The 25,244-nt window shown below is 32.4% G+C and overlaps 1 protein-coding gene across 2 annotated transcripts in view; it reads right to left on the bottom strand.

Annotated features, from left to right (window-relative positions):
* The window catches only part of LOC128187348 (uncharacterized), a 41,070-nt gene extending 24,552 nt beyond the window's left edge, over positions 1-16,518 (bottom strand). Inside the window, exons 1-3 of one of the 2 annotated variants that reach the window (XM_052857759.1) lie at positions 16,378-16,518; positions 3,858-3,937; positions 88-130 (exon numbers count right to left, since the gene is read on the bottom strand). In XM_052857759.1, the coding sequence (XP_052713719.1) occupies positions 88-130; positions 3,858-3,902 (88 nt within the window). In that variant the 5' untranslated portion in view covers positions 3,903-3,937; positions 16,378-16,518. The remainder of the gene's footprint in view (positions 1-87; positions 131-3,857; positions 3,938-16,377) is intronic. The other variant, XM_052857760.1, reaches the window with a different exon arrangement.
* Positions 16,519-25,244: the final 8,726 nt, after the last annotated feature.

Genomic DNA, 25,244 nt, shown 5'->3' with positions numbered 1-25,244 from the left:
ATAGAAAACGTTCTTTTTAAAAGAATTTGTTGCCAGCGATCTTTGCAAATAAAGAATGATTCACAAATATAATCAAAATATACAAACCCATTTCTAAAGATTCAGCCGGTACATCTCCATTGTTGAAATTCTAAAAATTTAAACAAAATTGTCAAATTTATGCGTTTAATAAATATGCTACTCAAATTTCGTTATTCGATTGTGAGTTATGGCCCTTTAAATATAATTTTCATTGAAAAAAATTCATCTTAAATTCTGTAAACTTGTTTTAAAGGGGCATAAGCACGATTTTGGTCAGATTTCTTTTTCAGTTTTTATTATTTACATTGCTTTAGAAATGCATTTCTATTGATCAAATGAAATTTGAGAGTCAGTCGTAGAGTTATAAGCAAGATACAGGGCTGACAATTCTTTGACATGTAAACAAAGCTCGTGCCCTGTTTTTTGTTTACATAGGTTTAATATACCACTAAAAATCTTTTTTGAGCTGATATGTCTATCCTTTTCTTTATTTTAAGCATATAAAAACAGTTTCTAACGTTTAACAAATCATTTTAGGTCTAAAACTGGAATTTTCACTTCAACATTTAAAATGTAAACAAAAGCTTTGTTTATATAGTAAAGAATTGTAAGCTCTGTAACTCGCTTGTAACTCAACAAATGACTCTCAAATTTTGCTTGCCTATTGAATATGCTTACTAAAACATTGTAAACATCAAAATCGATTTGACCAAAATCGTGACCATGTACCTTTAAACCTTAAGACATATACACCAAAGTATATAGTTCTTGGAAACCTGCTAGATCCACTGAACGCAAATGTAAAACTGAGATTGATAAAATTTTAGATAAGATTGTTTACAGGTAAAGAAGCAATAAAAACCCATAACTTGTATATTTTTTTTAAAACCAATCACTGTGCAAAAGAAATAACTTCCACTGGATTGAATGCACAAAAACGTGGATGATATTATATGATTTTATTTCAGAAATGTAGTAAGTGAAAAAAGGAACTGTAATTGAACGTTATAAATTAATTTTTTCAGAGTAATAAAGAGTTATTTGTAATTGAGTCTATTTGTAAATTACTTGAATATAATTAAATACATTCGAAAAAGGTCATGTCTTTTCAAATACATTTCAGTTTCATTTCATTATTTTTTTTCCTCAAGTTAAAAGTTTAAAAGGGTTCTAATGATGCATAATTTGAATACCTGTTTGCCATATTAGGTTTATGCTTGTGCAATAATTAAATGCCTTAGAATGGAATGTTTTTGTTTATACATCATAACACAATGTCCAGGGCAATAGTTTTATTTTGTTAAGGTGTGAACCCCTCTCATACCAAAGAACGAATATACTATGGTTAACATCTAATGCTGACTAAAATGAACTTAAGATTTTTTTTTTGAAAATTAATACATAAAGCCTCGTTTATCTCAGTGCGTGCTGTTACTACATATATTTGTTCTTGAGATTTTAAATGACGAAATTAAAGTAATTGAAATCTATTTAATTACACAAATCAAAGAAATTGATAGTAATTAAATACATACTATGTAAATGTTATTGCAAGTAACTGACAAAATTATCAATAATCCTAATTCCTCAATTCAATCGTTTTGCATTAAATCACAGGAATTCAGATTCGCGAATGGCCAAAAAAAAACAACTAAAAGCGAGATTATTAATTGGCGAGATGTATACTTCTCGCTATTTTATGCGGATATATATTCCTCGCGTCTGATTAGGAATCTACAGTATTTGAAAATATTTAATTACGTGTACACATCAAAGTAATTGGCCCTAACCTTTTTGGATTTTGCAAAATGTAGATGATAAAAAATGGCTGTTGAATGTTGTTTAGCAAACCCTGAATGATCAATTTCAACAGAAATGGATGTCAGACTATAACATACCCAAACAAGAGGCCCATAAGCCACATCACTCACCTGAACAATCATAACAATGACTAAATTTTATAAAATAACCGGGTATGCCGATTTCAAAGATACATGTACAAGTTGTTAGAAGCCAAAAAATAAAGCATTGGGTTTATGAAAATATGTACGGATAAAGTTACACCTCTTTATCTGGACTAGGCGTGTATCTAGATACTATAGAAGCCTGGGATGATTATAATTACAACTCTGACGGTTTTGAAGAGCCAGAATAAGATATATTCAGTAGCTCTAAAGAATGATATTTAAAACACGCTGAGCAATAGAAATCAAATTGATATATGTTATCATCAAAATATGAAAATCGTGGCCATCTTCCTAACTGTAGTTTTCGGTTGCCGTGTTCGATAGAAATGCGCGTTAAATATTTGTGTATTAGTGTATGTTGCCTAAATACGGAACATACCCGCAATGTTAATATAGTCGTCTACGTTGTGGTCATTTGGTGTTTGGTGCATGCTAGGTACCTCCAGAGAATTGCAGGTTGCACTGCAGTATTGGATTTCACAACATATGGTTTGTGTATGAGCTTAAAAATTACCACCCACAAAATAGTGAATCATTTAGTAATCATTCATGTTCCCATGTATCATTACGAATGTTGGGGAATTCAGGATCTTTTCATCTAACTGAGAGAATTAGATTACCTCAGAATTATGCACTTGTCTTTCATGAATTTGTCTTCTCTGCGACGTCCACGCAAACAATTGTTTATTTCAGAAAAATTGCTGAATGTACAGTATTGTACTCCAGACAAAACATTCTAGGCATAAACAAGTAGCAAGTGGCTGTGCCTGACGTTATATTTGTTTCTCATAATACATTTGTAAATTTTAAAAAAAAACCCGTCTACACCTAATAATGCACAAGGTACACATCGCCGCCATCTTTTATTTATTCAAATCTGTCACATCAGCTGGAAGTTCACTTGAAACTCAGCGGTCAAATTATTTTGTGATCCTCTCCGTCTCCCGATCGGTCCATCAACATTTAAGCTTACAACCGATTCAACCAATACACCTGTCATTAATAAAAATCATCCTTCAATCTGCATCATGCGCCTGTGGCATATAGAAATCAAAATACAAACTTCATTCATCATTGCAATCGTCTTAATCGTACAGTAATCGTAGTACTTAATCGTATTAAATCTCAATGGATTTTGAGTTCTTTTGTGGCGATAGGGACTGTTGAGATTTGTCAATATGGTCATTCGGGCTAAATACATGATTGTAGATATGGCCGTCGGAGTCCTATCGTAACTCAAATCGTGGTCATCTTCCATCATCTTGGTCGTGAAAAGAATAGATATCATCATTATGCCCCATTGCAACGGAGGACATCGGTTAGTAATGAGCGATAACCAAAAAGAACTTATATGCACGTACACAAATCAGGGACTTGCGTTATAATTTTCGAATCAGTTCGAGGTTACATCGGACATTGTATGTGGGCATGTATTTTATCGTATCTTAAAGGGAAATGAGATCCTGACAGGTTGCATCACCTAAAATGTGTCTATTTGGACCTTACTGTTTTAAAGCTCGAGCAATACATCGCATACGGCACGTATCGACTTGCATCACCTCGTACTTAAGTCTAAATTATACAGAAGTTCCACAAAAAGTTTCCTTTTGTCAATCGTAGTGCAAGTTATCGCCAGTGGTAACTTAGAATAGCTCATTGTATGGTTCGGAACTACGCGAACAGTTGTCTCACTGCGAATCAGAGCAAGTAAGAGCTACGCGTACAGTAAACATGACCAGGGTACATGTATGGTCAGAAAAACTTAAGTTTCGAAAAATTTAATGCTTTCTTCATACATGTAACTTTTTTTCCCCAAAGTTAACATATTAGGGAAATATTTTTCACAACTGATAAATTGAATTTTTTTACCTCAAAATCTGAAGTTGTTTCTACAGATTCCTCAGTGTGTGCCATCTTTGGTTTATTATGTCTTTTACCTATTTTAACATCTGAAATAGAAAACAAATGGCTGCATAAATTGTTTCCTTGTTTCGCTTAACATGTACACATTAGCAGAACAACCTTACTGAATGTACACTGTTGTTGAAGAGGTAAACATTATATACCTATTTACTGGCTTTGAGGACGAAGCAAGTTTATTGTCCCCAAGACAGCAACTATTTCACGAGGCGAAGCCAAGGAAAAAAGTTGCTGTCGAGGGGGACAATAACCTTGCTATCGTCCGAATAGTCAGTAAATATGTATTTAATTATACCGAGGAAAACTTTTTTTGTCGGCGATGCAGAATTTCTTATTGACAAACAAATTAGAGTTATCGGACTTTGAATTTAATGTACCGATCGGGTAACGTCACAGATGTTCCGAGCTTAAAAACAAGGGAATATTAACAGAGGTATAATAAAGCACTTTATTTCCATGCACATGAAAACATACTCATAGTTTTTTGCATTTAAAGCCAATGAATAAAGGCTTCGTTATTCCTGACGACAAACCCTACTCCACTAATCATAACAAACACTTGTACTACTAATACATTCTTTGTAGATTTTAATGACAAACGTAGTTTTTGTAGATTATTTTTTCATATATTTTTAAAAGTCTGTGAGCAAGATAAAAGGGGACAATTGTTACATGCACACAGTCTTACATATACTAACATACATTTACTCATAATCATTACAAAATTAATATAATTCCGTGTAAATAAAAACCAGGGACGTCCTTGTAAAAACTTAACATTACTATAAATTAGAATTTAATTGTTTAGCACCATATTACTTTTTCCTGATCAGTTGTGTAATTAGCCCCAGTGAAGTGATGTTACCTAGTGTTGTTTTAGGATTCTAAATGGATTCTGTGCAAGGGACGACATTTCCTTCGCAACGCATGTACTACAGATTTATCAAACCGAAAGTAGGCACACTTAAGGATGACGTTTACTCAGAATGAAAAAATAATAATAACTAGACACGATCTCGTTGTGAGCAACGAGGAGGTCTTCCGTCCGATTTTTAGTAGAGGAAATGACCTTGCCTTTTATCTTCATCAACAACATATCAGGAAATGCAGATGTGATCTAAAAGAGCGATTGATGAAGAATTATACACCCCCTTGGGTCCCTAATTTGAAGGACCAGCACAATTTTATTTCATATTAAATAAGAGGTCTTTTGACCTAATAACAGGTCTAATGACCTGTAATAAAAAGAAACCGAAGAAAAAAAAGAGGGTCTTCCTTTGTAAACGGAAGACCCTAATAACAATAAGAATGGAAGGGTCTTCCGCTGAAGACGGAAGACCCTAATAATAAAAGACTGTTTTTGTCTAAATCTTAATTGAAAAGTGTTTTTCAACGTGTACTACAGTTCAACAATCCTTTTATGTTGAATATCTTAGTTAGAAAATTAACTAAAAAGGAGAGAAAGATTAAATAGAGAGAAAGAACAAATCTTGGCTCCGGCGAGATAAGAACACACAGCCTTTGCAGGTGTCTCAAAACATGGCTGACGCGAAATAATTCCCGAATTTGTCTTTGAATTTGGGGCGTTTCCGCCCGGGAGAGGAGCCGAGTTTTTGTATGAGATAAAAAACAACGTGTAGGATGTCTGACTATTCAGGTTTGGTAACAGTGCGGTGTCATTTGAAATATTGATGCGTGTTTGTGTCTGGAGGGGGTGAAAAGACCCAAGCTTGATTTTCGTCTTAAATAAATCGAAAATAGAATTTTGAGGTGTGGATCTTGGATTCGGTTAACAACAATTAGGGGAAGTCCTAAAACAATGACTGATGCATTTTACCCATGTATTTCAGTGTTGAGAAATTTTTTTTCGTGTCGTTTACTATTATGTTTGACTGTTCTATTTCAGCAGGATTGATAAAATCTTTATAAATGTAGAAATAACGAAATCAGTAACACGTAAATTCATTCGGTAAAAATTTGATGACAGTAATATCAACAGTTCTAACATTCATAAGTAGTTCACTACGAAAGCCGAGAAGGATCATTCGAGATTCGAGATTCAAAATACGAGATTCGAAATACGAGATTCGAGATTCGAAATTCGAGATTCAATATCTAAATTAACCAATCAAATCATGGATCTGAAACCTGTATCCTAGCAACATCAAACTGTTCTAAATAAAGATCATTCGTACATGCTCTTTCCTACAAATAAATGTCTTAATAGCTCTTATATAGTGGTTATAAAATGGTTAAATTAACATTGATGAATTAACCCCACACCGTATAAACAATTAAATTAGAAATAACACTGTTGGCTTTGCGAATCTAAGTGGTTTTGTTTGCCCTGTTTGTATTTCCCCCCGAACAATTTTAACCCAGAGTGTATTCGCCCCAACTGTGTAAAAATCGGCTCGCGAAGAAAGATCTGTTTAATCTAAATGTTTTAGCTATGAAACGAAACTCAATGAAATAATCGACATGTCAAAATATAGGTTATGATAAAGTTTTAAACCATAGAAGATATAATGATTTACAACCTCAAAGACAAAAATCCAGATAAGAATAGTGTATTGTAGGGTATGGCAATGCCATTGTCGATATGAGAGAGAGAGACAGACAGACAGACAGACAGACAGACACAGAGAGAGTTTTGTAGTGTCAAATTCAGTTTTGATTTAGAATTTGAAATTGATTTGATTTGTTACAAGCATATATAGACAACAATTAAGCCTCTAAAAGGAGAAAAGAGAGGAGGTAGCTTGGGTAGGGCAGACCAACTAGCAAGCTTTAATTTTAACGGTGTTAGCGCACCTGTGATTTACATCGACTCTCTCTCTCTCTCTCTCTCTCTCTCTCTCTCTCTCTCTCTCTCTCTCTCTCTCTCTCTCTCTCTCTCGCTCTCTCTCTCTCATCACCTAGCATTTCCTTTTCCGTGAGGGGGTTTGGGGTATTTGTGATGTCTTACATTAGCTAGCGAAAATGATAAAAAAAAAACATGAAATTTTCTTTAAATTGTGTGCGGATGTTGTACTCCAATAATCTGTTTTCAGTATATACATTTCAAGAGGGGGGGGGGGGGGCTATAAAGTCCTAATTAGTTTGCCAGTTATTCTGTCCCCACTTTGTTTTCTCTTCGTTTTCCAGGTTTTTTTTATTTGGCTCGGCAAATTAATATAAAACTTTGATATAAATATTATTAATATTAATTAATATAAAGCTCCATAACGATGCACTGTAGATAAATTATGAGTAGTTTTACTTTTGATAAACAGGTACATATCCGTACTTGATTTTTAATTTGACTATCATAATCGGATTTAATATTCCAATAAATATAGGGTAGGAAAGAGTAGACGGGACTTTTTTGCGCATATCCTACTGTACCATTCATTCAACACAGGTATTAGCGCTCACCGAGTTCGACTTGCTTTCCTTTTTTTCATCCACTGGATTTAAAGCTATTAATTTTTGAAAATATTTTGAATTTATGGCCTGATTATATATAAATAAGAGCTGCGCTGGTGCATCTATTTACCCAAATGGACCAAAATATAACCAAATGAATCTAAAAAATTTGACAAAATTAGTTTTAAACGTACGACTCTTTTTCAATTCTAATCGGGTATGTCCTTTAGAAAAATCTTGAACCACACACATTTTAGCAAATAAAACGACAATTGTTTCATTTTTTTATGGGGAGGGAGGTGGTACCGGTAAAGGACATGTATTGCTTGTGGCAGTTGTGCTATACTCTCATTTGTTATAATAGGTAATACTACATATTGATTTAAAATGAAAGTTTCAAATTACACTGTACATAGCTTCTATCATGCATTTTGACCCGTGCGATAGTTTAAAACAATTTTCAAAGCATTTAATGTAATTCAACCGATCATTTTTGAAATTTAATTTTCTGGATCCCCGCCTGATACGTCAGCCATCTTGTATATTAGAATTACATGTACGTTGACCATATGTACACATTAACATAATCGGCTATGTTATGTGACGATAACATTTTTTATCAATGTTTTTGCAGGATATGTAACAAATAACAGTCTATTTGTTTGTTTTTGCACTGATTATTTGAGATAATTTGCCGCCATCTTTTATGCATTCCACACACCACTCATAGTTTCTTTATTTGGTGTTCTGTGTGTATGGCGACAAATTGGTAAATTTGCACCACTCACCCCTTGTAGCTTCATCCTGATTACATTTTATCTGGCTAAGTGTAATGTAGTAGTATATTAAATACACACATCTTAGGTTACAGTGCTTATTTACATCTTTAGAGATTTACTTACAAAAAAAGTAAACATTTGTATGACTTATATGTAATTATTGTCAATTTTGGTGCGGGGGGGGGGGGGGGGGTAGGAAACTACAGAGAAACTTAACTTGGCTGTGAAACATATGCTTTTAATCTTTCTTATTGATATATCAATGAATGAATTATAACAAAATACATGTACAACAATTAATTTTGAAATATTCATGCACAATCAAATTTTTAAAATGTTTTACTGTTCTCTGCACAAGAAATCGGCAATGTGAACAAATTGGCATCCTATCATCCCTACCTTTAATTGTAGAGAGTAGGTATCCTTCTATATTGAAAACAATTCCAAAAGTAAGACTCATAATAAGTTGTTTACTGAGGAAAAGGAAATAAAATTGTATTTATTAATAATTCCGTATAATGTGATAATATCTCAATGATTTGTTTATAATCATAGTACTAGTGTATGACTGTATGCCTACATAAAAAGATAAGTAATGCTTATATTTATTGGTGAAACCGAACTGATTATTTATATTTAGATTATTTAGATACATGTACTAATCTTCATGCGCGGATCTAGAAAGGAGTGGGTCAGGGGATCTGGACCCCCTCCTCGGCAAAATTGGAGCTTATTAAATTTACATAGTAAAATTATTTAAAATTGGCCTAGGACCCCCTACAGAAAAAATTAGCTACGCTTATGAAGTTCTCTACCATAACCGCATTTTTACACAAAAGGGGTGAATAAACCCGGGTTTTAAACTATTACTGGTGGTGAAATACCCCAGGGTTCAAACGCATCAAGTGGAAATGCACCAGGGCAAACAAAATCACTTAGATCCGCGAAGCACACTGCATTATTACTAGTCTACTTAGATATTCTGTGTAAAAGTAAATATACATAATTATTTAGTTAGGTAGGGAAAAGTGAACATAGCATTTATTAAGAGCTATTAAGACATTTATTTGTAGGAAAGAGCATGTACGAATGATCTTTATTTAGAACAGTTTGATGTTGCTAGGATACAGGTTTCAGATCCATGATTTGATTGGTTAATTTAGATATTGAATCTCGAATTTCGAATCTCGAATCTCGTATTTCGAATCTCGTATTTTGAATCTCGAATCTCGAATGATCCTTCTCGGCTTTCGTAGTTCACACGCTATCGTAGATACAGACTAAACGGACAACAAGAAATATACATGCAACAGAAATAGTACGCGGCTGCTTACATCCCTTGTACTGTGTATTTAAGTCCCCGTACAGGCTATACTCGGCGTTTGATCTCAGGAATTTCTTCTTAATTATTCAATCCGCTGCATATTTAGCAGACAATAAGAATGGGGTCCGAGGTACATATACACAAAATGTCATTAGGATTGAGTAAGGGGCTCGGGAGTTAGAATTTTTTTCTACAGTACATGTCAATCACGCCAATCGAAACTCAAATGCCCAAATATTCATAACTCTCTTAAAAATGAACGAATGGGTTGAAAATAAGGGTTCAAGATAATAGATCCAGTAAAATCAGGCCAGAAAAACTAAATGATTTTGTGAATAGGAAGGGGCGGGGGTCGGTGCGTGTACTGTGTAAATTTAATTTCCAGGTATAAGCGCCGTTTAATCTCAGGAATTTCGTCTTAATTGATCAATCCGCTGCATATTTGACAGACAATAAGAATGGGGTCCGAGGTTCATTTTCACGAATTTTCATTAGGATTGAGTGAAGGGCTTGGGAGTTAGATTTTTTTTACAGTACATATCAAACACGACAATTGAAACTCAAAGGATAAAAACTTCATAACTCTGTTAATAATGAACGAATTGGTCTGGTAATTAGTACAGTAATCTAGAATGATACTTAGTTGAAATTAAAGGCCCAAGATCAAAGAACAAGGGAAATCGGGCCAGAAAAACTAAATGATTTTATGAATTGGGAGGGGGGGGGGGGGGGTCAGTCGGTGACTTTTATTTTAAACGTAGAATATTAAGTTCTAAATATCATTTATTACACAATTTCTAAATAAAATACATATGTTAGAACAATGTATAAGCGTTGTTTGAAAGATGTAACTATTGATTTTTTTTTTACATCTGTTTATTCTTAGGCTCAAACACTCATAAACGGGTGGTCAGTTTTCAAACCTTGTCGCAGTCACCCATTCGTTTGTATAGTTACGTGTATAAACTTCGGAGGTTTTTCTTAATCCCAGACAGGCAACAGATTTGTATCAGTATATAGACATGCACAAAAAAGTAAAAAGTACACCGTCTTTAATAAAAATGACTTTTTAGCGTGACTTCCAATCAGTAAGAAGACAATCATTTAACAATGAATTTGAAATTATTTGAATCCATAGACATTATCCTGTAACTTGAAATAAATACATGTATAATTTTTGGACGCCAATGTACATTTAGCCTCTATCCAACTGACTGCATGTTACCTGAACTAGTTCTTATTCAAATGCTAAAACATTTGTACTTGAGAGAGAGAGAGAGAGAGAGAGAGAGAGAGAGAGAGAGAGAGAGAGAGAGAGAGAGAGAGAGAGAGATTTTCTAGTTTTTTACAGTGTTTAGGGAATCAGTATATCAGCAACGTATGTCAATAAACACATTTATATACATGCATGCGTGTATATATTTATGTGAATAAAAACTAATCAGTCCTCCTTTTAAGGTCATGTAGAATACTTACTTAAACGTGGGTGCATTGTTAAATATTGTGTGTGTCATTGAGATGGCGGCATTTCTTTGATGCCGACAAAGCAACCCAGCGTACTGCAGGGGTACTTCGGCGGCACATTTTTGGTGCCTGCGATGCGACGAGCGTTTGAATTTAGCGAACTGCTGACAGAAACAAGCTATCTATTTGTAATGAATAAAAGCCGCTATTATTCTTATTTACAATAAATTTAAAACGGAAAACATTACAATCCATCATTTTAAAGATAAAATTGTGAAACAAAACAAAATTAAGAAAGAAAATAACATTCGGCATGTCTTAGATGCCGGTGTAATGAAGAATAATGACCCCGTAGAATAATGACCGGTGGTCATTTTTCGACGTAGAATAATGACCCCCCCCCACCCCCCCCCCCCCTTGCTGAAGAATAATTGAATTTTTCTGAGGAAAAATGAACCAGGGGCTATTTTTCTTCATGTTACACATGAAGAAAAATGACCCCCGTAGAAAAATGACCCCCTCCCGTACCAAAGAATAGGAATTGGTTATCGCGTATCCATGATACGGCTTTGAAATTACTTGAATTTTCATTCTGTTCAACTGATTTTGAAGTTATAAACACCGAACTTGTAAATAAATCGTTGTATATATAGTTTTTCATATCCGTAGCAAGCATACACAAAGCAATCTTACATTGCCACAAATTGATTGTTAAGGGTGTTGTTTACTCTGGGTTTGATTTCTCAAATTCGGATTGTTATACAGTTCAATGTCATGAGTAAAATCTGTTCTAAACACAAAAAGTATTTATGAAATAAATTATTATTGACATAACATTCGATATTTCTACTCATCAGGCTCAAACAAAAGTAGACTTTTAGCCAAAAAGAGGAAATTTGGAATAGATTTTGCAAATTTTGTTTTCCGCTAAAAAAAATTTTGTCAGTAGTCTTATAATATTAAAAGATAAGATTTTATATTTTAGTCTGTATAATTTTGCATATTGTCTCATTTTCTCATGGTATTAGTGATACCTTACTTCTTCATTAAAATAATCGTATTGCACGAATTGCACAAATATTGGAAAATGCTTTAAAAAGACACCATATCTCAAAATGTTGACCATTGACCTTATATAAATTTTATGCCAACAGAATAAGGTCAATATAAGTAGTTTATTATTACAAGTGTTTTTTGTATTATAATTATTGAATTTTTTGTAAAATTGGATCAAAAATTGGTAGGGATTTGGACTGAAATTTTAATGCTTTGTATTTATTTAGTGCCATTACCATTCATAAACTGAATTTCATTTTTTAAAGTATTCAATTATTTCCAATATTTTCACAATTAAGAAAATATCAATCGTAGTGTAAAGTTTTATGGGATTTTTCTTGATTTTTCGAAATTTATTCAATGGCCATTAACTCAAAAAGTAGGTCATTGACCTACTTTTTTGAAAGACAAAAATAACACTACAATTAAAAGTCTATAACACACAATAGTTGGCTTTTCATTATCATTGGTGGAATTTTTTTCATTCTGAGTAAACGTCATCTTTAACAGTTACGTCACTTCTCGCATTTGACGCAAATGAAGAAATAAAATTCATACACATTAGGATATTTAAGAAATGAACTCAATGTCTATCCAAGTTATACGAGTATAACCTGGGTTGGGGCAATTTACGCTTTATAATCCGCAGAGCGGATTATAAAAAAGCGTATATTACTCCAACCCAGGTTATACGAGTATAACTTGGGTGGATATTGAGTTCATTCCTTCTAATTTAATTTTCTGTAAGTTGCTGTACAAATGGATTCTGTTTTACTTTTAAAAATGATATTAATTTGTTCAAAATTTAAACGTAACGTCAAGCTGATAAGTACGTTTTTTTACGTTGGTGCATTGTGACGTGTCTTGTGACGTGAAATTTTTTTTTCTATCCAATCAAATGCTGCGTTACAACCAGAATTAAATTATTGTGTGATACTTGACGAAAAATAATCATGAACGAATAATTGCTGAAATAATATAAGCAATATTCACTGGTGAATGAATGTCAATCGAAGAATGAAACATGCATGTATATGTACATTTTTATGAAAAAAGGATAAGGAGGCAGGTAACGTAGGAACATGCATACTTAATTATTTCTGGGGGAAAGTTATTTTTAAAAAATCATTTTACGTTAGTTTTGTTTTTTCTACATTATACATGAACATCGATATTCAAAACATTTTTTGTTAATGTATTTGTGATCATGAATAACTTTACCTGACTATATTAAATCTTAAATAGATAATAAACACTGATCGATCATAATAAGAACAGATTTTTTCTAAGAGCGTTGAAAAGGGGTTCGGGCTTATATTAAGGGTTTATATTTCCCTTGATTTTGATCACACTATCTTTACTGTATCCAAAGTTGTCAATGCTCATACAAAGCATTAATGCATTAATCAACTTGATATTAACTAAACTATGCCGATGATAAAGTAAAATAAAATTTTCTGTTCGAGTACTCTCAGTACTTTGACAATTTTCCTTGTTGGCCGTTAGCTTCTACTGGCGTAATGGCTGCTGTTACTGTCCACCAACTTCAGTTTGGTTATCATGCCTAACAGTGGAGTAAACTTCTCATCATTTTAGTTTCGTCAATACAAGTATAATTCATGAACAATATCGAGTCTACTCTTTCATTTACAATAAACAAAATTTTGTATCTCGAAATCATTTTAATGTGTTGTCACTCGTAATAATGAGATACATGCAAATGTAATCGTTAAAGAGACAGTACGGCGCATCTTATCGAAAAACCGACTTGAAAAAAATTTCCGATCGGGTTCGGTATTTTTGTACTACTCATGAATTTATAAACTCTCAGAAATTTACAAAGTTCTCCATGCAATAAAACTAATTATTTCATTAAAATTAATAATTAAGTATAACCTATCACCTAAATACATCGCAACGTGTTCGGGGTTCAGCCTTCTATACTATTACGCATGCGTATTTACTGTAAACAAAACACATGCAGGGCTCGCGAAGAATCTCCTGGACAGGTTTGTTGAAACAAATATGTATTTTCTACTTCTCATATGTAATAACTGTTCAAAGTTTTTAAAATAACCAAATTTATTATTTTGTAAGCATGTATTTTTCGTGTTTATAATAGGAGTTGCTACAACCTAAATCTATTTTTATAAATGAGGCCCCTTGAGGGGTTATTTGACATATTTATGTCTATTCATTTTAAAATGAACTTAAATTGGTAAACCATTTATAAAATATCGAGTAAGCAAGGATGTGTTTCATTTAGAGAATCGCTTTAACCTCGTTTTCCATGATGACCGTAGTGGGACGAAGATCTTGTAGTTTTCAGCACGTGTCAATTACTGTCAATCAAAGTCCACGTGGTACAAATAAACGATATAAGATTATTCCGGTTTGTACGACCCTTGAATTTCCGGAAGCTCATAATTACGTTAATTTAGTATGTGAAAGGGATTTTCACGTATTTCAACTATTACAATAAACGTTATTTCTTATTTCCTAACTATACAATAGGTAAATCTGAAGTTATTCACACATGTGTTTTCAGCTGTACTGTCTCTTTAAGATGACAACCATACCCCGATGCAATACGGACGTCAGTATCTTGTTATAACGGAAGGATTTTTATTTTCTAAGTTACACCCCTTCTTTCATTTTTAAAAGTTTACTTCTATATAAATTATTATTTCTGTTAATTCTGTAAACTGCAGTAAAAATTACAATATTGTAAAGACTATTTCACAAATAAAAAAAAATATACTGGAAAACTTTAATCTATAAGGCGGTCATAATTCTACAGGGGTCACTTTTCTTCATGTAGAGTGTGCTCATTTTTATGAAAATGACACTTATTCTTCAGGCAAAGGGGTCATTTTTCTACGTAGAATAATGACCGGGGGTCATTTTTCTGCGAAGAATAATGACCGGGGAGTCATAATTGTACGTCAAAAAATGACCCCGGTCATTTTTCTACGGGGGTCATTATTCTTCATTACACCGGCAATGCGACGAGCGTCTAAATTTAGAGAGCTGCTGACAGAAAAGAGCTCCATATTTGTACTGAAAAAAGCCACTATTATTTTTAATTATGACAAAAATAAAACAGAAAGCATTCAAATCCATCATTTTAAAGACGAAATCATTAATCAAAACACAAAAAAGATTCGGCACTCTGGGACTGAACCCGGGTCGCCTGGGCACAAGTCCATCACTCTAACGACTGAGCTACGCGGACCCTCGCTTCAGGACTTTGGAGTCCAAAATCTCAAGAATATGTGGATCGATTATAAAACAAATTTCATATTCAGAAGTTTTGAGAACGTCTCTATCGAATAAAAAAAAATAAAAAAAAATTCAAATCCCCAAAATTGAAAAATTAAGGTTATTCATTTCCTTCCGGTGACGACCGGAAGTGACGGCAGACGTTCGGATGTGCAAAGGGCACTGCGGCTGTTCACTTTCTACCTTCTCTGAAAATTTGAAAGTCTTATCTTGAGTAATTTTTGAGAAAAATTGTGAACAAGCAATATCATAAAATCTTTAATATCTCGGTACTTTTCTTACAAATTTTGTCATAAATAAGATCTGAAAATTTAATGAAAATCGGCTGAAGCATTTTTGAGAAAACGTGGGAGAAAAAAAAATAATAATAGAGTAAAAGAATCAAAGCAATAACAGTAAGGTCTTCCGTATGAAACGGAAGACCTTAATAATGATAATAATGAAAAACCAACTATTCTGTGTAATAGACCTTGCATGGTGATGTTATTCTACACTTTCAAAAAAAGTAAGTCAATGACCTACTTTTTGAGTTAATGACCATTGAATATTTTTTGAAAATTTAAGGAAAATCCATAAAATTTTTACACTATGATTGAGATTTTCTTAATTGTGAAAATAATACAAATTGCTTAACTCTTTAACAAATGAAATATAATTAATAAATGGTAGTGACATTAAATAGATACAAAGCATTAGGTTTTCATTCACAATTTTTATAGATATTCTAGTCCGAATTTCCTCTCTCGGTTTTCAAATTACTACCCATTTTTTATTCAATGTAACAAAAATTGAATGATGATAATGCTAAAACATTTATAGTATTAAACTAAGTATGTTGACCTTTGTCTACTGGCATAAAATTTATTGAGGTCAATGATCAAAATTTTGAGATATGGTGTCTTTTATCATTTTTAAGCATTTTTCAATATTTTTGTAGTGTGTGCCATACGATTATCAAAACGAAAAAGCAAGATAAAACCAACAGGAAATATGGAAAATTATGAAAAGTATAGGAATACTCTCCCCCCCCCCTTCCACAGATTAGGATTTCCATGATTTTGGGAATTAGTTTTTTTTCCTCAATATTTCTGAGGAATAGTCTAGCCCCCCCCCCCATTCAATTTGCTTCCGACGCCAATGAATTAGATGTTCTTACCTTACATTTTTACTGTTATCTTCCTGAGCTTTTCTTATCATGACAAAATACATGTACATATAGAAAATCAAAACAGTTTGTACTTCTTATGACCTTTTCCAAAATGTAAATTTTATACGTTTCCAAATAGTCATGTCTGGTTGGCTGTTGTCGATCACATGAAAGTCATCATCTCAACTACCTCTAAACCCGTAAGTACAACATTGTTCGCACTAATATACAGACCATAGGCGTCGGAGTCGGGAGGTGGGGGGGGGGGGGGCTAGGGGGCTTAGTATAGCATAGTATAGCCCTCCCCCCCCCCCCCCACACACACTTTTTCTCGTAGCAAATATAATTGTTCCTAAATTTACCTTAAAACGATTGAAATATTAATATATTAATATTGATATTGAAAATTTGAGTCAGTCATGGGTTAACCCCCCCCCCGGACTAGTAATTTCATAATTTGGGATTTTTTGGGTAGGTGAGATTAAAGTTAAGGTAAGTTATAGGTACCCCCCCCCCCCCCCACCACACAAACACACACAGAGTAAGATTATTTTGGGAATTAAGTTTTTTGGGTTTTTTCAATTATATATTTTATACTTTGTCAAACTTTGTTGTGTAAAATTTACATTTTAATCTGCAATAGGTGCAGAGTATTTTGATGTATCAAGATCAAACACTATTCTGAAAATGTTTGCCTGAATTATATTCATAATTTACATATTTACATATCAAAGACCAGTGACTTTGGTCTGATAATACGAAGTCTGCACTACCTAAAAAATGAATTGTGTCAAATGACGCACACTAGGCGGAGTAAGGATTCATTCTTTGACTTCTTGGGGAGATCATCAAAGTTAGGACACGTGATCAAATCTAACTAAACACGAAGGACTTTATGATCATAGATTTTATCACGTAGCAACCGTAATGATCTTTCCGTAAAAGCCAAATAATAAGCCCTTGGGACAGATAGCTCATATGAACAACAAAATCCATAATTAATTCAGCTTTATGAGGAGTTATACAACATCGACAATGTAGTAGAATAGATCTTGTATAAGATATTTTCAAAACTTTCCCCAATTATTCTCATGTCAAATATTATGCCCCTTTGTTACAGGATGATACTGAGCATGCGATTTCCCAAGAAGATCTTAAACAAACCTATATCAAACTTTGATCCAGGACCACTTGTGGGCCCCAACTCTACCCAAGAGAATCACGATTTAAACTAACGAATTTACACAACATGAGGATGCTTTTATGCAAATTTCAGCATTTCTGGCTAAACGGTTTTTGAGAGATTTTATAATGTTTTATCTCCCATATCTTCACATTGTAGCGAAACCCTACCCCTGGGGATCGTGATTTAAACAAGCTCGAATCTACAGAACCAGAAGATGTTTTCACAAAAGTATCAACGTGGTATTTTAAGATTTCTTTTTAAAATGCCAACAAATTTTTAATAAACTCTCTTTGTGAACATGAATTACGTAAGATTACTGAGTCGTTCTTGCCTTATGCCTACATGGAATAATAATGGTATGTCTGTATTTAATCTTAATGCTTACAGTTTTGAAGATTTGAAATATCTCAAAAATTACATGAGAACCTTTTTTTTGGATTAATAGAAATATCATCTCAAAAATTATATAAGAACCTTTTCTGAGATTAGTTAATTTATACAATCCATTGCAATATTAAATTTTTGATTTCGGAAGAAGAATGAACCATCTAGGCCTCATTGGTGACCATAGAACATTTGATATATCCATAACATCTGGATGCGGGGCAAATAAATCAATTAAATAAGAAGGAAGAAAAACATTAGCAGATTTTGTAGAAATCTTACCTCACATGTTGTATTTTAATGTATATTCAATGAGTATGAACGCATTTTCCTCGAGAGCCATGTAAATATGCCCTCCCACTAGTCAGATAAATCTTCATTCGTGATTGCAACGCACATATGGAAAGCTAAAAGGTTCAATATGCTTCTATATATTCATATCTTTTTTCTGATCCATGAATGTGTTATTCTTTTGATGTAAATTGACAAATGTTAGTCGTAAACTATTCAGTTGGAAAAAATTTGTTCACTGCCGAAACAACGCATAACCCCTGATAGCGAGTTGTGTATTTTTTTCTGCAATGATTGCTACCTTCGTATCCTGCATGAATTATAAAAGAAAGATTTTGGATGTTAATTTTACATCTTTCTTGCGAATGAATAAATGGAAAGAGTCCCGTTGATGGAAGTTTGACATTTGCTCTTGCGTAATTCGTAATTTTTTTCAACATTTATAAGGCATTGCAATATAATGAAGACAGGAGGAACAGATTTTGTCGAATCTTTTTGGAAAGAAAAGATAATTTTTGAAAACTGCGTAATGTACATGGGAACAGATTTCCATGACAGCAACATTCAGCAAAATATTATTTAAAATTGTTTCTATTACCAAAACACGACAATGGGTCGCTATACTTCGCCTTGTAGATAAGAATAAACACATATCCTAAAACGTGCACAACGCAACATGAATACAGTGACTGATAGCAAGTATGATTCATAGTATTGTAAATGAGATAGAATCGATATGTTAAGCCTTATTTTACTATCGCATTAACGGGTTATGTAAAGTATTTATGTGATGAGCGCTAACTTAAAGGCTAAATCAAACACTAACAAAAAAGTTTTAGATAATTAATTATTCAAATAAACTCATAAAGTAAGTGAATTTTAATTGTCGTTGTCGATCAGCACAGAATAATCAGCCAAATTTCATAATTATACATTTAAATTAAAGGCTGCCATAATTACCAAACTTCTTAAAATTAAGAGCTCACAAAATGCAAGTCTGTGTACTTGTATTAATGTATAGTTTTATTTATATCATCTATAAATAAAGTCAACATCAATGAACTATATTTTTTAAAAAGAATTAGAGAAAAATAACATAACCCGCTAACGTGGGTTATGTATTTTTTCTACAATGTTGCCATCTTTATGAACCGGATGAATCACCAAAGGAAGCATTTTATTGTTTAAATATAAATATTTATACGGTATTCACAGTTGAAAGTAAGTATAATTTTAAGGCATCCGATCCATAATAGCCTCAGATTCAATGAATCTTGGTGCATAACAGATATGTATGGGCTTAATACTCAGTATACTTGGACATAATTGTCATGTTTAAGTATCAATATGTGAGAGTGGAATGTGTCCTAATCAATGACCTTTTTCCTTTTCTTGAAGAGCTGCTCCCCCTCCCCTCTTTGCTTTAATTCTATAAAAATTAGTTTTAAAAATCTCTACGGTATAAAATTTATTTTCAATAGTTTTTGTATTCTTAAGGAAAAAATACATCCTTCCACCAAAGCATCTATTGATATTCCTAGCATTTACTTTTTGATTTTAAAAAATGTGCTTGTCCCCATAGACCATAATCTAATTTTCATTTATTAATTAATGCTTCATTTATATTATTTTAAAAAATTTCCCTAGGTTAATTTTTTTCTACTCTAAAATGCTTCAAATTAAGGAAGGAGTCTTTTCTGGTTTTCGACTTGTCAAAAGTAAATGGTCATTAAATCAAGATGAGGGAAATTAAAATTTCATATTTTTCTTTTATCATCAACTTGGCATAGAAATAGTAATAAAAGTTTTGAATCTAACAAGGACTATTTTTTGGCGGAACACTGGCGTAGGAAAATATCACAATTTCTGGCAATTCAGAATTGCTGTAGATTCACGAGTCTATTCAGCATTTTTAAAACAGTAACATTAATATTGGATTTTTTCAGCTAATTTGAGCTAATGATAATGTGCTTGGGTTTCTGAGAATTTTTTTAAAATATGATTTGCCTATCAATTCACATTTTTATTAGTTTTTTTTAAACAATCATTCTTTATATAGTTTTGTGTGAAAAATCACTAAAATCGGATTTTCTCTTATTAAAATGTCAAAATATTATAGCTTCTGTCAATTTATCCCTTTATATAAGGTTTTCATTATATGTAAAAATAAGAAGCATTTTATAATTGGAAGCATAAAAAAATAATCAAAATATCTTCAAATTTCAAAAAAATTGGAGGAAATGCGGGCTAAGCAATTTCAATTTTTGTTTAAATATTAATTTCAATTTAGAATTATAAGCTAATAGATAATCTTATATTTTATCATTTCATTGAAGAATAGAAACGTCGTATCTTTATCAGATTTCTACAAAACTGCAGATAACTACATTTACTTGTATTATTCTTTAAATTGAGGAAAAAGATAGTGACCTTGACCTGACCTTGATTCGAAAACAAGTTAGTCAAATTTGGTTAATCTCATAGAATCATTTGGTTATATGATCTGTTTGACTGTGTCAAAATTTCAAGAATTTCTTAATATAAGAAGTATGTCTGATAACGAGAAGACCCCGGCCTTCCTTAATATCAAAGTATTAAATACACGATGGATATTCAAGGTTGGAAAAAAAAATAGGTCCTAATATGGATCGGATACCTTAAAACACTTAAGTAAAATATCGTGTATTTACAACTTCTTAGAAATTAATTGTTTTGATAACGTTAATAAAATTGAAGACGACGAACAACAAACCTGTATTTTTGGGGATTTTTAAGGAAATGTTACTTTTTGTCTTTTTTTTTATTATTTGGAGGGTGAACGTCACCATTATGCTTTTAATGCGTAACGATTAAATTAAGCTTTGTAGATGTACGTTATAAAAACTGATATGAACAATAATGTTTTAAAAGAGCACACCATAAAAACTACAAAAGAAGAAAATATTCTCTCCACGGTATATTTTATTCATTTCTTTTTTTTTTAAATTGAACCAATCTGCGTTAGATATTATACTACTCAAAATATATAGAAAAATTTTGTGCAGTTTGATAGAAGTTTGTGTTTCTAACATATAAGGTGAAAATAGTATTAATTACAGAATGATAGCAACTCGTCACAATTCAAACTACAAATGAACTTATGACTCTTTCCTCTGCTATCTGCAATTACTTAATAATCACAAAATTGCCAAATCTAAAATATTTCATGTACATGTAAAATTTAAAAAGCATTCTTTTGTGAACCTGCAATTATTTTATTGTCATTAATCATGTAAAACACCACAACTCAATAAATATATTAATAATTCAGAGATACAATTTCTAACATAGTTTACTAAAATATGGAAAAAAGGCGATGGAACATTTCTTTTGTATTGTTCGTGCTATTGCAAAACCAAATGCAAAATAGTTGTTCAATACCTTTGAGGGTTCAACATCGTCCTTACATTTTCAAAAAAGCTTTATTAAGATACAATAATTTTTTTTCGACGATATCTAAATAATAATTCAAAAGCAAACTGAACAAGTTAGCGTAATTTAAAAATCCTTTGACAAAAATAACACAACAACAAATATATATTTTTTCTTAACATAATGCAAACCAAAACCATCGCTTATTAAACAAATACAATGTGTCACATGTAAAATAAAATTTGCAATAAATCATTTGCAAAATAGAGAACAATATCATTTTAATCATTGTGTCATGGGTAAAATTATGCACAAGTTAAAACTACTTTTATGGATGTGGGCAATATACCAAAAGTAAAAACACTTATTGAAAAGTAAGTTGATGGAAAAGCAATCACAATGTGATTTAGAAGCTGAAAACAAACGTTATAAGTTGGGTTTTTTTTTCAATATTAATAGATAAAACTTTAAAGTCAATACATTTATTTTTATATTCGTTAAATCTTAGAAGTTTTTTTTACATGAAATGTTTCCTTGCATTTTTTATATCCAAGTAACTCAGTGCTACATTAATGCTTCAAAACGACTTGAATCTTTTTTCTTTAATTTTGAATGAAGAAAAGCTGTACAAAATTGACAGATAGATAAAATATTTATTGATATGAAATTGGAGTAGATCATGTACTCCGATATAATTATTTTAATAATCTTACATATATATAATTCTAAATTCTACAAAACGTCAAATTATACATTTATTGTCATCTATTGTCAAACTTCAATACTTAAAAGAAATTTAAAAATAAAATTCTTGAAACGTGAATATAATATGTAGTAAAAAATGGTAAACTTTAAAATTTAACACAGCATTAAAGAACTTAAAGCTGCTTGGTCCGATTTTTTTGTAATTACAGTATCAAAATTTTTCCATACAAATCAGTTATCTTAGAAAGTTATGGACTTTCTCGTATTTACACCAGCAGAATCAGTCTTCTTTCAAAGTTAGAAATATTCAAAGTAAATAAAAATAATTTCTATTTGGGCAAACGAAAAAACAAACAAAGATGCATCACGGGAATTTTTAGAAAAGGAAACCGCTTGGTGTCGTCCCCCGAATGATTGGGGTTATTCAACCCGCATGCTATGCATCGATTGTAAAGAAGGCAGACTTTTGAAATATTAGCGAACAAAACGTACACATGTTTATTTGTAATTTGTCTGATCATTTCGACCTTTATTTAATGCGATGTCAAAGTCGTAATACAACCATACCCGTCTCGTTTTAGGGATGAAATTTAACATGAGGCGAAATAACGCGGTACCTTTTAATGTCGTTTGTTTTGTTAGCAAATTTTGTACGTATTTTTCTTCATTGAAATTTGGCATAATTGACGGGTAAAACTACTGCAATGTCTATTATTATACATATACTAAGCATAGCCATCGTTTAAAAGCATGCATAAAATTTGATATAAAATCAGACCAAGCAGCTTTAAATAGCTGTAATACATGTCAGTCAAAGAGGTCGGATATAGTTCACATGTACAATTTTAGTTTTGTCTACAGTAAAATAACATTCTAATAGCAGTAGGTCCTTTAACAAGTCATAGGAGTAATCTCTTAATTTTAGCATGTAAAATCTTATACAACCAAAAGGAAGAATGCACTTTTCATATATGTATGCTTCAATATAATCAAACAAACATAAAAAAAAACTAGACACGATCTCGTTGCGAGCAACGAGGAGGTCTTCCGTCCGATTTTTAGAACAGGAAATGACCTTGCCTTTTATCTTCATCAACGAAACATATCAGGAAATGCAGATGTGATCTAAAAGAGCGATGGATGAAGGATTATACACCTGTAGGATCCTTAATTTTAAGGACCAGTCCCATTTTATTTCATATTAAATAAGAGGTCTTTTGACTTAATAACAGGTCTAATAACCTGTAATAAAAAGAAACCGAAGAAAAAAAGAGGGCCTTCCTTTGTTAACGGAGGACCCTAATAACAATAAGAATAGAAGGGTCTTCCGCTGAAGACGGAAGACCCTAATAATAAAAGACTGTTTTTGTCTAAATCTTAATTGAAGAGTGTTTTTCAACTTGTACTACAGTCCAACAACCCTTTTATGTTGATTATTTTAGTTAGAAAATTAAATAAATAGCAGAGAAAGAAATAGAGAGAAAGAACAAATCTTGGCTCCGGCGAGATTAGAACACACAGCCTTTGCAGGTGTCTCAAAACATGGCTGACGCGAAATAATTCCCGAATTTGTGTTTGAATTTGGGGCGTTTTCGCCCGGGAGAAGAGCTGAGTTTTTGTATGAGATGAAAAACAAAGTGTAAGATGTCTGACTATTTAGGTTTGGTAACAGTGCGAGGTCATTTGAAATATTGACGCGTGTTTTTGTCTGGAGGGGGGTGAAAAGACCCGAGCTTGATTTTCGTCGTAAATTAATCGAAAATAGAATTTTGAGGTGTGGATCTCGGATTCGTGTAACAACTATTAGGGGAAGTCCTAAAACAATGACTGATGCAGTTTACCCATGTATTTCAGTGTTGAGAATTTTTGTTCGTGTCGTTTACTATTATGTTTGACTGTTTTATTTCAGCAGGATTGATAGAATCTTTATAAATGTAGAAATAACGAAATCAGTAACACGTAAATTTATTCGGTAAAAATTTGATGCAGTAATTTCCACAGTTCTAACATTCATAAGTAGTTCACACGCTATCGTAGATTCAGACTAAACGGAAAAAAAGAAATATACATGCAACAGAAATATTACGTGGCTGCACAGGGGCCAAGTCCATTTCAACATTAATTTCAATGAAACCATAAATAAAGAAAGAGGTCGAACTCTGACCCAGATAGAAAACTACCAGCTCGCTTCAAAATCCTAAAAAATCAATTAATCTTTAAAACACTCGCAACGTGCATGTATTTTTCATAAAAGTAATGTCTGAGATACACTCCTGCCGAATTTTAAGTTGATGGGTCTTACAATAGGGGAGATATACGCATTATTCTCTCGAAGTCGCCAGTTTATTTTTACTCGGACATTTACCGGTCCAGAGCTCACGATGGGATTTTGCCTATGACAACAGCAGTATTGCAACAAGTCGAGAAACATTTGCAATAATCTTTTAAAATCTTACATCAAACGCAATTTATGGATTTACTTTTTACTTTTAAAGTTTTCAGAAATAAAATATATAAAATGCCATAACATTTACATGCTAAACACTACATATGTATGATGAGAGAGAGAGAGAGAGAGAGAGAGAGAGAGAGAGAGAGAGAGAGAGAGAGAGAGAGATCAGAAATCGATTTGATCAGAGACATAAATAACATTTACGTCTCTGATTTGATAAAGAAATTAATAATTGTTTTATCTGCTTTTTCATATGAATTATATTTCTTTTTGTCTCAAGTTTTTCTTTGCCGACAATAACTGCATAATAAAAAAATCTGGTAAGTCAGCAAATAAAATAACCTACATCATTAAAAATATAGTATGATTATTTATTCCCCATTTTCCCGAATCCAAACGATACCCAAGTGTTATGTCTAAATGACCAATGTTAAGCATTCAGTTGAT

Source organism: Crassostrea angulata, chromosome 6 (genome assembly GCF_025612915.1).
Source record: "Crassostrea angulata isolate pt1a10 chromosome 6, ASM2561291v2, whole genome shotgun sequence".
Taxonomy (NCBI): Eukaryota; Metazoa; Mollusca; class Bivalvia; order Ostreida; family Ostreidae; genus Magallana; species Magallana angulata.
The sequence above is the reverse complement of the archived record's forward strand: the minus strand, read 5'-3'. Positions and strand labels throughout refer to the sequence as shown.